The 19692-nt window shown below is 31.4% G+C and overlaps 1 protein-coding gene across 6 annotated transcripts; it reads left to right on the top strand.

Moving 5' to 3' along the window:
- The first annotated feature begins 1378 nt into the window (after positions 1-1378).
- Positions 1379-18067, top strand: LOC105196192 (E3 ubiquitin-protein ligase TM129). Of its 6 annotated transcripts, XM_039448277.1 has the most exons (8): positions 1709-1918; positions 5076-5399; positions 5482-5802; positions 9737-9986; positions 11186-11375; positions 12984-13178; positions 13327-13472; positions 16181-18067. In XM_039448277.1, exons 3-8 carry the CDS (start codon positions 5760-5762, stop codon positions 16299-16301), a joined length of 945 nt encoding a protein of 314 aa, XP_039304211.1. In that variant the 5' UTR covers positions 1709-1918; positions 5076-5399; positions 5482-5759; the 3' UTR covers positions 16302-18067. The 6 variants fall into 6 exon arrangements, with proteins under 6 accessions (XP_039304208.1, XP_039304210.1, XP_039304209.1 ...); XM_039448274.1 differs by lacking the exons at positions 5076-5399; positions 5482-5802 and adding an exon at positions 1379-1507 and having other exon boundaries at positions 1652-1918; XM_039448276.1 differs by lacking the exons at positions 5076-5399; positions 5482-5802 and adding an exon at positions 1382-1507.
- The last annotated feature ends 1625 nt before the right edge of the window (positions 18068-19692 follow it).

Here is a 19692-nt window from a genome sequence, read left to right as displayed (position 1 = left end):
TGTGACCACAGCTGTTTGCAGAATGATACGAATGATGTTTGATGACGTTAGAGCGGTCCCAAAATGGCGGTGGAGGACTCAATTGGATACTGAAGGTTGTGGTTCGATGTCGCTTCTCTCTTTATATAGGAGTCTAATATTGTTATGACAGTCCGCCATATTCTTGATTGTATAGCCAACGCATGCGCAGAAGAAATTTGACCCATACTTTTCTTGCACTGTCGCTACTGTATATACTGTGGTTTACATCGACATATACTACGTTTACACGGCCCAACTTACGCCAAAGTTACAACATCGATGTTATAATACTAACTAATCATAATCTTTCCATTTTTCTGAGGAGTACTTATGATTGGCCAGTTATATAACATCGATGTTGTAACTTCGGCGTTAAGTCGAGCCTTGTAAACGTACCGATACATAGCGTTTTTCATTGGGAAAACTAGTGCGCACTGAGTGTGCACTCGCCGCTGGCAATTGGACGTTTCGGTTCGCGCGATGACGGTGCCAACGGAAACGCTCAATTACCTGCAACAAGTGCCCATTCAGTACGCACTAGTTTTCCCAATGAAAAACGCTAACAGATAATGTCGATGGTGGTTTGTGTATCAAGGCTGTGTTCCGTTTTTACTGGCAGTGCAGTAAATGTGACGTCATGACAGTACACTGTCACAACTGTTCCAATATTACTGCATTACTGCCAGCACTGCTATAGCATCATATTTCGGAACAGCATAGTAGCCATATTGCACTGTAGCTACCTCACCTTGGAAGCTGCAGTAGTCACAGTGGCAATATGGCTACCATTCATGACGTCATTGATGTTACTAGATGCTGTCGCAGTGCGCTGCGTACCAATAACAGAACGGATTTTTCACCACTGCCAGTACTGGCAGTTATATCGGAACACAGCCCAAGTAGTCGGTGTAAACTAGGCCATTAGGCCTGTTCGTGTTGCTGCCCTTTTTGAATTAATTTCTTTGTCGTCTCTCTCTTTCTTACGATCGAATACGTATTTATCTCATCTCGAGTGCAAAACTTTTTGGGGATTTCAAGCAACTCGAACAAACCTATTAGGCTTGTTTTCTATTCCTGCACCAGATTGCACTGGAACGTTCCTTCTTGCTTTCACTAACTTTCAAATATATATCTATTTCATTTTAAGTGCACACTAATTTAGGGAGTTCAGGAACAGAAAACAAACGGATTGTCTGCTGTCTATGCACTCGATGCAAGAAACGGAACACCCGGGGATATCCCTATTACGTGATTTTAGCACAGACTAGAACCATTTTTATCGACAGTGTCGCAAAATGGATGTAATTTTAGTTCATATTGTGGCCTAAATGGATGTGCGCCGTTAGTGCGCCGGAAATTTTAGTGTTATAAGAAAAAGGCCGGCATGACACCTCTCACTCACTCAAGTTCCTCTCTGGCCTTCTGTAATTCTGTTTACTACTATTGTAGAACCATTGTAGAACAGGCTTGAGTGCTGTCAAATGTTGTGAGTGTCAAGTGAAACGTACTCTGCAATGTCTGCAATCAGACAGCTGCAATCACAACGAACGTAACTTGTGACAATATCATTATTTTGACAAAAAACTGAACGAAAAGGATGCTGCTAAAATAACTTACGAAATTATTCCAGATCGTCATTCCTACTACATTACTGACAAACGGAAACTTCTTGTCTCATTCTTTCTAGATGAAAAAATGTCAGCTCTGCTCTTTTATACTTTATTTTATCTTCTGATGTCCGGGTGTATTATCTACCCGCCAACGGAATTTGTCTCAGCGGGGCTAACCGTTAAAGATGTCTTCGCGAATTGGCTTGGTAGTGAGAACGAGTTTTTTGTGCAGTATCATATCAGAAGAAGCGTTGCTACATTACTCCTACATTCTGCGCTACCTCTGGGTAACAGATATATATTTCTTTAATTACATTCAATTGTCTTTAATCTTATTTGTACAATATTTACTGACATATAATCTGTTCATACACTAAGAAATTTTTCTCTTAGAATCTATCCTTAAAATTATTTAATTGTCATAAGACAACATAGCTTTTCGAAATATTTTATTATAATTTTAGTAAAATTTTAGTAAAGGATAGATGAACTAATTTTAGCTCCTGAAGTGGCAAATAAAAATTATGTTCTTTTTATATAGTTTTTGAATGGCTGAATCTAATACTGACCTTAAAAAAATTTTAATCTGTCAGGAAAGTACTAAAATCAGTATATAAAGCTATTAAATATATAAAAACCTATTATGGGAATTGTACATTAATCAAAGTAAAACTACAGTAAGATAAACAATATTAAGTGAAAATGGACTGTGAATAAGATAAATTAATCAAATAATAATTTAAAATTTCCAAATAATTCAACAATTAAAGAAATATAAAGATAATTGAAAATTGTTGCTATAATAAGTGAGCAAACTAAATTAATAAGTGAAGATTTTATTCTATTAAAGTAGTGCTTAAAAATATTTTTTTTGGAAGAATACTTATTTGTGTTGTGTTATTCATATCGATTAGTATCATCTAAAATATAGTTTTCGGAACAAATTCATGTTCTGAAAACAATGTCTTGACATGGTCCTCGAGATTATTTTTTAGATTAAGGCGATTTCGACATATCTTGTCTGCCTGGTTTCAAATCAAACTGCAAAAAACATTTTACATTTTCCATTATAGTTCACAGGTGAGAAATACGTCAAAATGATTTAGCCTGGTGAGAGTGGGGTGGGGTATGACATACCCCACCTGTTGTTTTCATTGGTATATTTTTTTATTTTTTATTGCGACATTTTAGTAACTTTGAGTAGCTGGAGCTAAAGTAGTTTAGGAGGGAATAGTGGCGTCGCAGTGTTGCGTCAGCCGATGCTCACGATATACGCATGTAAACGTCTATGGGGTTTCTTGCAGACTGTACTAATTTCGATTCCAGTTCCTAAGATATTTCTCAATGATATAATAAGATTTTATATGTTTAGTTTGTTCAAAATCTCATGTTGTTTATGTTTATGTTTCTTTTTTAGTTTAAGTAAAAGCTTATTAATCTTAGTAGGTTTTTGTTACCAAAACCAGTGCTATTGCTATCTTAAGTAATTATATTAAAACACAATTAATATTGTTTGCATTTTATTGAAATGGTTTCTTATATTATCTCCTTTTATAATATATTGCAATTATTTGACGTGATTTTAGTGTAAATAAAATTTTACAGACACTATTGTATTGGGGTATGTCACACCCCGCCACATACTCAAAATACTCTTTTTTTTTTCACCATACTCCCACTGGGTTAAAGAAAAAATGAAAATAATTAAATCATTTTTCCAACGATATTTTCGGTTTTACGATCGGATTTTATGTGCGCAGTACAGAGCAAAAACTGCAAATAGGTCCGACTTACCCCACTCTACCCTATATTTAAATATAGGGTGGGACAAAAGTCCGGGTACACCCTCATAACTTTTGAACGAATCTAGATAAAAAGTTGAAATTTGGAGAAGTTATATAGGATCATGAAAGCTATTTACTGAACTTATCAGTTTGACCTTGGATGGCGTTGCAAAGATACATCGAAATTACATTTACTTTTTTTAATGGAACACCCTATTTTTGATTCCAGAATCTTATAACTAGTATCAAGAGCTTTCCAAAACACTATAAATAAGTTTATTTTTGTCAAGTACTTTCCGAGTTGTGAGACTTGAAAGCTACAGTGTACTGTAACTTTCAAGCGTCATAACTCGAAAAGTACTTAACGAAAAATAACTTTTTTATAATGTTTTGGAAAGTTTTCGAAATTGACTACAACAAAATGCAATAAAAGATAGAATATTAGAGTAACGGTAGTTCCCTAATTAAGGGGTATCGGTACTTTCTTAACATTCTATATTTTTTATTGCATTTTCTTCTGTAGTCGATTTCAAGAACTTTTCAGAACATTATAAAGAAGTTATTTTTCATTAAGTACTTTCCGAGTTATAAGATTTGAAAGTTAAAGTACACTGTAGCTTTCAAGCCTCATCGCTCGGAAAATACTTAACGAAAATAAACTTATTTATAGTATTTTGGAAGCTCTTGACACCAGCTATTAGATTCTAGAATTGAAAATATGGTATTCCATTTAAAAAAGTTAATGTAATTTTGATAAGATCTTGATATCCAAGAACAAACTGATAAGATCAGTAAATAGCTTTTATGAGTTAGCTTTCACTTATATAACTTTTTCGAATTTCAACTTTCTATCTAGATTTGTTCAAAAGTTATGAGGGTGTATTCAGACTTTTATCCCATCCTGTATGTATCGTTAGACCAAATACAAAAACATGTAGACACGAGACTGATAGGTACTCAAAACGAAAATAAAGCGTCAATGATTAGTAATTTAAATGGCCATAATACTGGTTTTTTTTGCGAAAATTGACGATACAATAAAAAAATAACTAGAACTAGTACAGCGTGAATGATACTAATTAATTGGCGCAGACCGTACAAATAACTTTAGGATGCAACATATAACGTGATGTACAATTTAAATATTAAACATATAGAACGAAATTTCCGGAAGAATACGTACTCTAACGGAGAAAACAAGAGGTTTTCTAGGAGCGATGTTATGCGGCAATTCATTAGACATGTTTCCTTATATTGAGCATTTTGTTAATGTAGCTAATCAAATTATTTTACAACGATGAATAATAGTACATTATATAGTTTGTACAACTTACTTTGATCCATTTTCAAAAGTTGGCTCTAGCTATAAATGGTTGACGGCGACAGCTGATTTTTGTTGTATCGTGAAGTGTCAACATCTGTCAATCAAATATTGTTTACAAGCCTTTGAGTTTTGCACAACAAGTTTAATTTTTACTGCGTTGAAAATGTCGAGTTTTGTTCTAAATAAGCACCATTTGTGGGAAGTTTTGATTTTTTGTTTCAATTGGAAAAAAAGTGCAGCTCAAACGTATCGAATGCTTATGGAAGTGTATGGTAAATCTGCACCATTGGATAAATCTTGCAGAAAATGGTTTCGATTTAAAAATGGTGATTTTAGTATTAAAGACAAAGAGCGTTCGGGTTAACCGAAAAAGTTTGAAGATGAAGAATTAAAAACATTACTCGATCAAGATTCGTATCAAAAGAGCTCGCAAAAACATTGGAAGTTACTCAACAAGTTATTTTGAAACGACTCAAAGCCGCGGGATACATCCAAAAGCAAGGAAATTGGGTCCCATACGAATTGAAACCGAAAGAAACGGACGACGATTTTGCATGTCCGAAATGTTGCTTGAACGGTACAAAAAGAAGTCTTTTCTGCATTGAATCATTACCGGGGACGAAAATAAATTCACTACGACAACCCGAAACGCAAAAAATCGTATGTAAAGCCTGGCCAACCGGGAACATCAATGCCGAAGCCGAATATCCATGGTGCTAAGATAATGCTCTGTATTTGGTAGGATCAGAAGGGTGTGATCCACTATGAGCTGCTAAAACCTGGTCAAACCATCACGGGAGACTTCTACAGGCAACAATTGATCCGTTTAAAGCGAATTATAGCCAAAAAACGTCCAGACTATGCGACCAGACATGAATCCATAATCTTTCACCATCACAACGCTCGGCCTTATGTTGCTGTTCCGGTTAAAAACTATTTGGAAAATAACGGATGGGAAGTTCTGGCTCACCCGCCTTATAGCCCAGATCTTGCCTCTTGCAACTACCATTTGTTCGATCAATGCAGAACGCTTTAACTGGAATACGCTTCACTTCAGAACAAGGTATCAAAAGTTGACTCGATTCATTCTTGACTTTAAAAGATGAACGCTTCTTGCGCGACGGAATCCATAAATTGCCAGAAAGATTGGAAAAAGTAGTGGCTAGTGATGAACAATACTTTGAATATTAATTCATTTTATTCAAATAAAATGCGTTTTTCAAGCAAAAGAACCGAGCGAATTAAATAAGTTGTACACTTAATATTTTTGTATTTTTCAAATAACTTAATTTTTAAAACATTAAATATTGCACTTGCTTTTTTTAATGTTTTATAAATTTTTTCTTTTGAATAATTCTTTTCTACATGCCTCAGTAATCAAATTGGTAAGACTCATACAAAATTTTGGGAGATCTAGGTTTGAACCTTGGTTGAGGTATTATTTTTTCGCAATAATTTTAAATTTGTTATCCATTTCAGTTTTTCCAAGGAGGTAAATCTTATACATGCTTATAAAGTATTAATTTTATGTATTCCGGCTTCATGACTATGTTTCAAATCCGACGAATATACGGTGCGCAGTTTGAATAAATTGGAGATTGTAAAAATTAAAAATTATTATTCAGCACTAAAGGAACCCGCCAGTAGTGTATCACTGATTTTAATAAAATTTAATGGTGTGTAGTATTCATCAACACATTTACTACAGTAAAGCCTTAAGTTACAAAAATCGTACAACGCTCAATAAATACGCAAATTAAAGGTAAAGATTCACGTTTTTTAATATTATAAACCCCATTTCTGTGAGATTTTTATTTCACGCCATGAAACATTGCCAATTTCATGAAAAATATCGGTCAAACATCAAAATTTTGTACAAACTTTGTAAAGTTCACAAATGCAGTTTAAGGCATTTGAAAGCGTGAATCTTTACCTTTAATTTGCGTATTTGTTAAGCGTTGTATTTTTTATCACCAAGTTATTTAACATTAAAGCAAACCTAACCTAACCTAAAGCAAAGAAGACTATATTTTTGTTTCAGTGTTGAATAACTCAGTGAAAACAAATTGTACATTGCTCAACAAGTACACAAATTAAAGATAAAGATTCACGCTTTCGAATACTGTAAATCGCATTTGCGAACGAATTTTATTTCACGCCGTGTAGCTTTGCAAAGTTTGTAAAAAATTTTGAGATTTGACTTGTCCCCATTTAAATCCATGTAACTTTATAAATAATCAGTAAATAATTTTATAAATAATTGTTTAATAATTTATCAATCTTGAAACTAGAGATTTTAAGTTTTAAAATGCTTTTTTGAACATTTGTGTACATGTATTTTTGACAAATTTACACTCTCTTAAATTTCGCTTATTTTTGAGAGTCAGAATAGGAGATATTTTAATTTTGCTGTCGAGTGTATTTTTAATTAATTCCAATTAATAAAGTCTTTAATTTGATTATATAACTTAACTTTTGTACTAATTACTACTCAATCCTGCCAATTATTACAAAATAACTATTCCAAAAGTTGGATATGAAAATATGCTCATTGAAAAGGCAATAATGCATACTATGATTCATGCATATGTGATTGTTTCATCACATGAAACAATGTTTTCCTGCCGTGATAATATGACCGAATCATTAAGTCAGCATTTGCAATGTATTCATAGATTTGCAAGTAACCAATCAATTGTTCAAAGAGACTCATCTACAAAACGAGTGTAAAATTAATTTAATAATCACTAAGTGATTGGTCGAATACCAGTTAATCTGGTTCCGGTGCTCAAATATCCTGATTTTCAATTTTTCTGGTCTACATAGGACGCGTCACATTCTTTACATGGGATTTTGTATATATTTTTCTGTGAATTTGCTGGAAGAACATCCTTATACATATACTTTGATATTTAATATTTATTCAATTTATTGATACTGTAAAATATTTTAACATCAAAATTATTTGTTATAATCCTGACCCTTTGTCAGATACTGACAATGTATATGGTAGAACAAATCAAGAGAATTGCTCTCCCCCCCCCCCTCTCTCTCTCTTTCTCTCTCTCATATATTCGTTTGTAAGCACTTTAAGGCGTGTATTTATTGTATTAAAAATGAAAATTACTTTGAAATTATAGATATCTCAGAGTTTCTGCTTTTTTTCCACTCCTCCCTCTCTCCTGCCCCCCTTCCCTCCTCAAACTTTATTTGTTCGCGTTAATATCAGCTCGTATCATATATCAGCTTTTGACATACATTAAGTATATCAACTGTGACAGTCTAATATTAGCATACTACTGTGTCCAAAAAGTAAGGTGACATTGCATTTATTTCGAAAATTCTTTATTTATTCTTGCAAATCAATTTCGTCCCCTTCAAAGTAATCCCCCCCTGATATAATACACTTATTCCAACGGATTTTCCAATCTTCGAAACAGTTGTAATAATCGATTTCAGGAATGGCCTTTAGCTCCTTCTTCGCAGCGGCTTGAATCTCTTCTATCGACTCGAAACGGTGATTCGTGATTTTTTAACCAAAAACTCGACTAATATCGTTCCACAACCACCGTATTCACCTGATTTGGCTCCATGCGACTTCTGGCTATTCAGCAAATTCCGGGGACACCGTTTCAAGTCGATAGAAGAGATTCAAGCCGCTGCGAAGAAGGAGCTAAAGGCCATTCCTGAAATCGATTATTACAACTGTTTCGAAGATTGGAAAATCCGTTGGAATAAGTGTATTATATCAGGGGGGGATTACTTTGAAGGGGACGAAATTGATTTGCAAGAATAAATAAAGAATTTTCGAAATAAATGCAATGTCACCTTACTTTTTGGACACAGTAGTATATACACATAGGACGAATATTCAATGTATATCTTTTTTCTCACACACATCTTAGACGCTTTTGTTCATATAATTTCCACTCTATTTATATGTATGCTCTAAGATTATATTCTACAAATTCTTAAGTTACTTTAAATAAAAACTTCCTTTGTACTAAATGTAATACCAAAACATCTTAGCAAACACCAAGTTACATGTAATACAAATTACAATCGGCTTCATTAAAATGCAATGTAAGGTATGGTATTTCCATATTCTTGAAAATAAACGATAAGCTTAACTTTTTACACAGTTCGTTAAGTTTCTCTTGATGTTTCGAAAGATTGAATCAGACAGAGAGATCCATTTTGTTGGACAAAGGTATGTTGAACTGCAGCCTAGAAATTCGACTAAGATCTCCGAAAATTTAGGTCTTCTAGACATATTCCATATCTGTGTGCATTTGTCTAATGCTGCGTGATGAATTCTGCTAACGACAGCTGGTGCATTTGATAAAAGTCTGCGCTTGCTAATAAATTAAAAGTATGACTAGCACATCTCTTTGATGGTATAAATTTTTATATAATTTAAATGTATTTAAAAATCAAATTTAAAATTCAAAATATTCTTAAAAAAGTATTTAAATACAAAATACTCTTAAAAAATATATCTAAATACAAAAAACAATATGTATTTAAATACATATTTCAAATACATGTATTTGAAATACTACCCATTCCTGAATATAATGCAAGTTTAGTTTCCCAAAAAATAAGAGATGCACTTTAGAAGAATTATGTCAATATTAGCGACTTTTTTTTACGTTTGTAAAACTCAATGATAACTTACTATCAATAATAAGTTTAAACAATAATTTACTACACTAAATAGATGAAACAGCATCATTTGTTTTAATATTTTCCCGACAAATTATTGTAAGTCAGAATCAGAGTCAGTAGTTCAAAAGCTAAATATATAAACATATCGTTTTTAGTTGCCACTCCGAGGACTAAAATCGGCTAATTTTATCCATCATGTTTTAATCAAACTTCGGAAAAATTTAACCAAATTTTACTATAATTTTATTGAATTTTACTAAAGTCCATGTTGTCTAATAGCTATTATGATTTTGAAGATAAATTCTAAAAGAAAATTTTCTCAATTACAGGCTACATTCTAGGATTGCTCTTCTTTGATCACGTAGATGCTGGAAAACTGTTGCTAGGTGATGGAAATTATCTCGGACCATTGATCGTTCTTTGCGTTATAATCGCTCCGCTTTACACGTTGAACAAAGTTTTTGAGTGGTCTACACACAACTGGACCACACATCCGATAGCACAAAATCTATCTGTATACAGTAATAATAATACACCTTGGACTGCTGTTGCTTCTGATATTAACACAGAGTATCGAAGGTTTATTTTCAAATCTAGCTTATATTCAGAAACTTAAGAGGGTATTTTTGCTTTTGTACTACTTTTATACTTTCCCTTTGTAGGAATTTTTTGGGAAAAAATATTAAAGCTATAAACTGGAAACTTGATACTATTATCCTTTAAAATTTGAATATTTTTTACAATTTTTTTCGAATATTAGAAAACATTAGAAATTTTGATGTTTCTACAAACTTTGTTACATAAAATATTCAATAAGATGTTAAAACATTAGACTTTAAGAGTCAAAACAAAGTTATTTTTGCACAAATAATTACAACATGTACTTTACTGCATCCTTTTCCTGTGATTATATTTCGGCTCTAGTTCATCATTTCTAAGGCTTAATACAAAAAAATTTTTCTTCTCCAAATCTGTTGTCTCACGCTTCTGAAGATAAGTCTTCATCCCTCTCAATTTCCAAAATCTTATTTTCAGATATCAAGAACTAAATGAGACATACATGTATTGAAACCGCTGCGTCTTTGTTTTAAACTTATTGAGAATAATTTTTAAAGGGAAAGCAAAAAGGATGCAATAAAGTACATGTTGTAATTATTTGCGTAAAAAGAACTGCGTTTGATTCTCAGAGCCTAATTTTTTAATATTTTATTGAACATTAGAAAAGATATTTTTGATAATTATTTGCAAATCTGTATGGGCGAATCTAAAAATATTAGCTGTTACGATTTAAGAAGCAAAAATTATTTGAAAGAAAAAATTAAAATTACAATGTAGTTTTCATCCAACCTACAAGTAAGTTAAAAAAATTAATTTTCAAAAATTTGAAAAAAAAATCAATTTTTTCGTTTTTTCTAAAAAAAATCAAAGAGTTTTAATTTTTATTTAATTTTAAATCAAGACAAAAATGTTATGATTATCTCCTAAAAACTTCTAATCGGATTAAAACTAGATGAGTTATTGTGGTAATAATTTTGAAAAATTTTTCGAAAAAAATGAGTTAAAAATTTTGGGACAATTTATACGTTAATAAAAACTTCTGACAATCTCTTATTTCTAATATAATGCTTTTTATCTTAAAGTTCAAACTATTAACAAACTTTCTAAAAACAAAAATAATTCATATTTTTTTAATCCAAAAGCAAGACTACCCGCTTTAAACCGTACGCATATTTATTGTAAGCACGTGTATTTATATTAAAATAACAATTTTATTTTAGAATAGATAAAATTGTTATTGTCACAAATAGCATAACTCGTGTCGTAGCGACGGATAATTGGGTCATTAAGATCACGCCTTATAAATTGCAAGTGGCGCATCAAAGCGATACAACTTTAGTCGTGAATAGAAGCGACGTCCATTTGATGTCGCCTACAACAAGGGATCAAGTTCAATTTATCAATATACAGGTATAGCCGTAACTGCTCGCAAATTGCTTTCATATTTGTCATGATATTGAAACAGAAATACATATACTATAAATATTTAAATTAATTAAATATTGTTTCAAGTATTTCATAAATTTTTACATCAAATCTATCATAGGTTCAACAGAAACATCAAATTTATTCAAAATATATTCTGGTTCCTAATATTTAATATTTTTCAGTCAAAAATATCAAGTTGACACAAAAATTCGATTTACTTATTATTCTGACTTTTTATCGCTAAAATTTTATAAATGTTTTTCGAAAGAGAATAATTTCTTCTTTTTATACAATTAATGACTATAATTGTATAAGTCTATATACGTAGAAAGTTCACAGAAGGATCTTAGTACTAAAATAATATTCTTTGATTTTATATATAATTTCTGTTTTTTTTTCTTTTTTTTTCTTTCAAACTCTGTATTGTTACTTTTGATTTCAAACATAGTTCTTAGATTGAATCAGAAAGAGTAATATCACAGAATTAAATTGAGAAGTATTTTATATGCAATTGTATATGCTAAGCATCCCCTTATTCCACAAAAACTGAAAAATCTATTGCGAAAAATATTATCTCGGCCAGGATTTGAATTTAAATCTCACTATATTCTGTGTGTGAACGTCTTAGTCAGTTCGACAATCGAGGTACTTAGCAATATTTATCGCAACCACAATGATTTTCAGAGAACGTCTTAAAACCAATGTATTATACCGTGTATATTATGGTGGGCCAAAAAGCCGAACAGTTCTCTAATCAGAACGAGGTAATGCGGAAAAGTTGGCTTTTGGCCTCAGAATCCCCAAAAGCACTTTTTCATAAGTTGATATCTTTTATTTCCGTTTTCAAGATGCTGATATTCAAAGCATGAATTCACTCTTTTTCAATGAAAATATACTTACTTTCAGTTTATTTTCCGGCCTGTTATCACTTTTATTGTTTATAGTTCCTTGTTTTTTTACAGTTTAAATGTGTCGACAAGTGAAAATTAGCCAATAGAAATCACAATTGACATAAATAGAATCGCTTCTCAATAGCTCTTTTTTAATATTTTACCTCAAATTTCGAAACTTTAATCCACTTATCGGAACAGAAGATATCAACTCACAGAAAAGTGCTTTCGGAGATTTCATTCTGAGGCTGAAAGACAACTTTCCTATATCATTCTGTTCTAATCAAGGAATTTTTTTTTAGCCCATTCTAGTGTATTGTATATTATACATAATTAACAATTAATCTAAAAGCTGTGTTTGAAACCGAAACTAACGGCATACAGTTCAAATAGAATCAGCAATTTTATTAATAAAGTCACAAATATTATTTCAGCGTCAAGGTCTTGCTATACCACATTATAAGCCTATCTCGTCTTTAATTATATTATATACAAAACTCGGTCTAAGTTTAATAGTTAATTGTTTTTTTTTAATATATAATGAATTTTCTAAAATTTGCAATAAGTAAAACTGGCAAAAAAATTGTCAAGAAAATATACTGTTAAAGATAACCGTTATTTACAAGAAGAAAAGTAAATTAAGCAATCGTTTTTTTCTAGCAGTAAAATTGATATTTTTGCGTTTACTGTTGTTTTCCAGGTGAAACCTATGCGAGCTATGGCACAGGAATTCGATATAAGATTAAATGCGTTAGATTTTAAGGATCTACAGGACAAAGTTTCACGGCCGATCGCTGTACTGCACAATATAACGTTCTACAGAACTTTGCTCGACAGATTTATCGATACTTTTAAAGAGGAAGTTGATAAAAACCCATTCTACGATACTGCCGAGGTATCAAATGGCATTTCAGTTATCACGTAAAAGAGGCTCGGTCTGCGACTCGCCAAAGCGTGCACTTATCGCGAGACTCGACCGCGCCTCTTGATTTTCATCTTTTCTCTTCGTCTGTTTGTCTTCAATTATTGATTTATGCATATAGGAGTTAGGTCAGTGCATTGGATGCATGCAAGCGCTGTCAAATGTAAAATTGAACAGATTGTGCAGCAGCACCGAAACTAGAGACCTTGAAGAATGCACAACGTGCTATTGCCGTCCAATGTGGTGTATAGAATGTATGGCAAAATGGTTGGTATCTTTTATTATTATTCTCGATTAATCCTAATTATATAAAGGAAGTTCTGCAGTCTTTTTACGTAAAATAAGAACTAGATCAAAAAACAATGTTTAACAAAGTCGTATTTTTGCCTATTAATGAAAACGTAAAAAACATAGTAAATCTCACAGATATACCTGCTAAATACGACGGTGCTATTAGTTTTCATTAAAAATGTGGGAAACATTGTCAACTAATGTCCTATTTTTCATCGGAAAGCATCCATTTGGACACAGCCAATCACAGCGGCTGATGCCTACTAATTTTCTTTTGTTCAAGCGCTGTAAGTGGTTTATGTCCAAATGGATGCTTCCTTTTTTCATTTCCGTGATTTATGATTTTCAATACGAGTAATTTCATGCGAAATTTCTATGCGAAGAATCCTAATATTATTGAATAAAAAATCTAATAAATAAGAATTTGAAATGAAAGATCCAAAATGGTATTCATCATTTAGCCATTTTTTTTGCTATCATCAATTGTAATTTAATAAAATTGTTGATTATTGTAAAAATCCATATTTATAAGTAAATAAAATCATTTCATATGGTTATGCCATTATGAAAAGAATGAATATCGCAAATAAGGTGGGAAAGAGTGGACGCGAATATCTCAAACGGCATCTATTCTCATCTATCCCTCTCCACGTACGTGTCATAGTAAGCATGGTCCTTCATTTTAAATTCATCTTATTTATTAGATTTTTGTTCAAAAATATTAAGAACTAAATTTCACTTGCATTGAACACTTATACATCATGGAAAAGGAGAAAAGTAAGATTAAAAAATATTTTTTACGTTTCCATTAATGGACAAAAAAACGGTCCTTTTTTTAACATTGTTCTTCTGATAATAAGTTTAATATATAGGCATTCTCCTAAAATAAATATTTTCCTTTACACAATCAAGCTTTGACTTTGATATTAACCTTGATCCTCAAAAAGGTTGAAATCATAATGTTTCTCGGTGTTCGTTATTTATGAAAAAGTTATTAACAAAATAATTCTTGTAAGTGAAATGTAATTTTCACCTAAACGAGATTCTCGCCATACCACTCCCTGCTTAAAGAGCAAAACAAATCTAGATTTTAAAAAATCTATTGTACTATTCTACATGAATTTTTTATTTTTCACGCGAAACAAGGTTCACTCTACATTACTTTATACTTATAATGGACAAAACAAGGTCTGTAATTATTAATTATACTTCTATATAGGTTTTTAAGTTTCTACACGAAGTTCACTCTCTTACCCACCGTCCGGTTTACAAGGCAAAACAAAGATCTACAATTGTACTGTTACATTATGGGTTTTTTCCGCGAAAATGTGTATCCGAAAATAATATTCCTTATTACTTATAAATATTGTTTCGTGAATAATTTTTTTAGACAAACGTTGAAAAGATTAATAATATTAATTTTCTTAAAGATCAAGGTCAAAATCAAAGACAGATGGAGGTCACTTGTGTTTTGTGCGTGCGTGCGTGCGTGCGTGCGTGCGTGCGTGCGTGCGTGCGTGCGTGCGTGCGTGCGTGTGCGTGTGCGTGTGCGTGCGCATGTGCGCGTGTGTGTGTGCGTGCGTGTGTGTGCGTGTGCGTGGGCGTATGCGTGTGCGTGGGCGTATGCGTGCGTGCGTATATAATATATATAAAATATATGTATAGGGTGTCCTAAAAAAGTCGGGACAACTAAATATCTCGGAAAATATAAGTTTTACAGAAAAATGTTTCAGACAAAAGTTGCATGGTTTCGAGGGGGACAGTCATAAGATAGTTTTATTAATTTGACTTTGAATAGTTGCTTGAAGGTCAAAAATATGTAAGCAAAAATATAGATTGTTAGAGAAGTGCTGATACCCTTTAATTAGGGAACTACCGATACTCTAATATTGTATCTTTTATTGCACATTCTTGTAGCTTATTTCGAGACTTTTCCATAACACTACAAGAAAGTTTATTTTTGTTAAGTACTTTCCGAGTTGTGACGCTTGAAAGTTACAGTATACCGTAGCTTTCAAGCCTCACAACTCGGAAAGTACTCAACGAAAATAAACTTTCTTGTAGTGTTTTGGAAAGGTCTCGAGATAAGCTACAAGAATATGTAATAAAAAGTTGGCAGTCCCGTTTAAAAAATTGAAGGTGTCCTTCACGTAACCTTTAAGCAACTATTCAAGGTCAAATTAATGACACCATCTTATGTCCCTCTCAAAACCACACAACTTTTATGAAACATTTTTCTGTAAAACTTATATTTGCCGAGATATTTAAGTGTCCCAATCTTTTTGGAACACCCTGTATAATACATATAATGGTGCTTTACCATTTTTTAAAATTCGCAATAGTTACTGAGATAAAAATTAGTAAAGTCGGTGAATGAGCGCGTACTTTCCCTACCCACCGCACGCGGAGTCTGCCCGTCGGTCGCCAGAGACAGCCGCGGCAGGCGGCGCGGTGAGGCGGGTAAAACAGCCATTATTACTTCTCCCTTCTAATTATTGCAATTTTTGAAAAATGGTAAAGGACTTTTCTTCTCAGTTTGATGTGCTTTATCAACCCACAGAGCATAAGTGAACGATATCAAATATCCTGTGTACATGAATGTGAAGAGCCACTTCTCTACTTTTTAAGAACTAAAGAACCTTAAATTTCAGATAGTATTTTTAACATTGTTATTAATTAAACAGGTTTGCCTCGAGACAAGATGAGAATGCACCAGAAATGTGGTTGTCCTCCAAATGTACCTGTCCTCTCTGCAGAGCACGCTTCTGTGTTTTAGATGTGTGTCTTGTAAAAAATTTTAATTAAAATTCTAATAATGTACATTATTTTGAATTATTCTTATAAAATTTTTATTTTTATTAATTTTTTTAATACAAAATTTTTTATAGAATAAGAATCCGAGATTTATTTATAAAAATAGATTTTTACACACATAAATCATAAATTTATTTTATTTTTATGAAGTAAACACGTTACACAAATTAATAGGAAAATTAACTTTTTTAAGATTGATAAAAAAACTAATAAAATGAATCGATTTACTTTATTATCTTCAAAAATTAATAAACATTTATCAAACATTATGAAGGTTAAGGTGCATATAAAGATTACTATTTTATTATTAATACAATATCTATTGATATCATGTTAGAAAAGCTATTTATTAATCTGTTTGTCTCGTTTTATTATACCGCAATACTGTATGCAAACTGTATATATAATGATAAGTTGGTATTTTACATAAATAAATTGTTTACATTTTAATTATAAGTAATAAGTAACTTAACAACATTTGGTTCAAAGAAACTCAATCAAATGACACCGTTTGCTTTTATCCTTTGTACTCCAAATTATTCTCCAAAAGATAGTAGTTTTCATTCTTTTCCAACATGTATGTACAGTCGTGAGCTAAAAGGTTGCAACACATTTTCTTCAATGATTTTTGGAATGTAGACTTGCTCATCGATCGACGAACGTAATTAGTTGGATCCACAGGTAAGAACGCCTAATATTTGTTTTTAGTGATTGTTTACATTAAAATACCAACCAAAAAGTAAGTGCCATATTCATTCCGTGGGCTAAAGGAACCATCATACTAATTGTAAACGTAGTAAAGTAATAAATTTTTTAGCAAAAAGTGATTTGTTATTCACTGATTTTTTATACACTACTTATTTTCACTAAGAAACTTGCGAATATCTATGCCATATCGTTTGGGCGGACGTAAAAAATCGCCATTTTCTCGTTAATATGTCGAATTATTAATTAAAAAGTCAAGATTTGTTACCATATGGGACTTTGTTTTTTGAAAAGTTTATGACTAATGTATTACAGAAAGTTATTGTCATACCAATTATACGGATGAAAATAATTACCATACTCGATAAAATACTATTATAATTAATGTTCGTAAACACAGTCGAATTTTTTCAAATCGACCAAAGTAAAATTATATTTTTTTCAATAATACTCCGTAATTATGTATAATAAAAATTTTTTAAATCAAATCTTGGAATCATGCAAATAATGTAACTGTACCCTATGTAGGGTAAGGTTTGCGGTTTTATTTTACTTTTTTTGAGTTCAAAATTAAAAACTAATGGTCAGATTCAAAATAAGAAACATTTCTAAACATTAATTTAAAATACGAGACGGTTTCAAATATTTATGTGGGCACAGTGAATATTTTTAGAAAAAGTATCATTTAGGATGTATTGAATACATATAGCTTGTTTTTTTTTTTTTTTTCATAAAAAGTGTTCAGAAATAGATATTAAAGTAATCTAATATTATAAGTTTATTAACATATTCATAGATTTATTGACATTAACATATAATAAGGATAATTTCTTCCTCGGCATCATCAATTGTCATCATCATATTGGTCCCCTCACGCCTAACTTTTTCTTGATCTATCTTAATTAACTATATATTTAATGAATTTAAAATCTTAATCCATTATTCATACTCTAACATCATCCTATTTATAAGTCTACTACTACTAATTTTTTTTAATAATTTTTTAGGATTATTCCCATATATCTTTACTGCATCTAGACACATAAATTTTTGCTTCTCATTATCCCTTTGACTATGCATAATAACTTACAAAATCATAAACTATCTTAACCCTTAAACACACTGATCTTGTAAAATACGGAAACACATTTTTGGGTCTGGGAGACTTTTTCAACTTTGAGAAGCTATAACTTTGATTACAATCAATATTTTTCTACGATTTTTTTTTAAAACGAAAGTTCAAAATCTCAGGAGTGTGACTGCACAATCGCATTGCCGGAAAATAAATTATTTTGAAGTTATAAAAGAAAAACCATTAAGCAAAAATGAAAAATTGGTAAAAAATCCACTTTTCTTTCAAAAAATCATATCTTCGCAACAAAAAACGTTTAAGGACTTTCAAATACGGCGTTTTAAAGCTAAAGAGTCACATTTTCAAAATAAAATTTGGCAAAATCATTCCTTTTAAAAAGTATAATTATGTAGCATGGAGAATATATGAGGTATTTTTGAGCATCTAAAAATCCACTTTTTAAAAAAAAACATCTTTGCAACAAAAAATTTTTAAAGACTTTACAATACGGCGTTTTAAAGCTAAAGATTCGTACTTCCAAAGAAAGTTATATCATTGTCATTTCTATTAAAAAATGTACTCATGTAACAAGGCGAATATGAGATATTTTTGATTAAATTGTGTCTAAAATTGAAAATTAATGTGTTTCATGATATATTTCGGAAAAACTCCCTTTTCTACAGCATTTTATAGTATTCCAACTTCAGACAAATTATATGCAAGTAACATCCGCAAACCGACCTGTTCAAACGTATTTTGTCCAGCTTTTTTATGTAAAATACTCACAAAAAAGTTTCATTTATACACTATATGGGTTTGCACTGACCCTAACAAAACTTTGCTGTCGTGCCGTTCGAATTCTAATTGACCAAAAAAGTTGATCAACCATATCAATCGAAAGAGATTTCAAACTTTTTTTACGTTTTGGTCCGAATCTCCTATCTCATTCCGTCTTCACATAGAAAGCGTTCGAAACTTCATATGGGGTCTCTCAGACCCACTTAGGTGTTTAAGGGTTAATTATTTAGGTATATGCTGTGCATTTTTACATGAATGAAATTTTCTTAAAATTTTTGTTACACATTAATTTTGTGATCTCGGCGTAAATTCAAGGAGCCGACTTTGAGCAGCTGCTGTGCTGCCATTTGAAATTTTTCAACACCAACAAAATTTTGTTAATTAGTTTAAATAGTGAATATTATCGTATACTTTGTCTATATTCAATAAATTTTGCAATATTTTTTTTTAAATCGAGAAAAAAACGGCTGTTTACCTTAGGTTTACACCTTAAAAAACCCCACTTTCTGCCTAGAATATATATATATATATATATATATATATATATATATATGTGCTTAAAAGAATGTTATAGCAAATAGGTAAAAAGGAGCTGGAGAAATAAAAAAACGTAAAGAAACGTAAGAAGAGAAAGAGAATCATTATTTTTCTTGTAATAACATCCACTATGTTAGCATCAACACACGCGCAGAAAACAAAAAATATAAAATACCTATCATTATTAGGCCTGTTCGTGTTGCTGCTCTTTTTGAATTAATTTCTTTATCATCTCTCTTATGATCGAATATACATATATTTATCTCATCT

This window comes from Solenopsis invicta, chromosome 4 (assembly GCF_016802725.1).
Source record: "Solenopsis invicta isolate M01_SB chromosome 4, UNIL_Sinv_3.0, whole genome shotgun sequence".
In the NCBI taxonomy this organism is placed as follows: Eukaryota; Metazoa; Arthropoda; class Insecta; order Hymenoptera; family Formicidae; genus Solenopsis; species Solenopsis invicta.
Note: the sequence above shows the minus strand (reverse complement) of the source record. Positions and strands in the feature narration are given on the sequence as shown.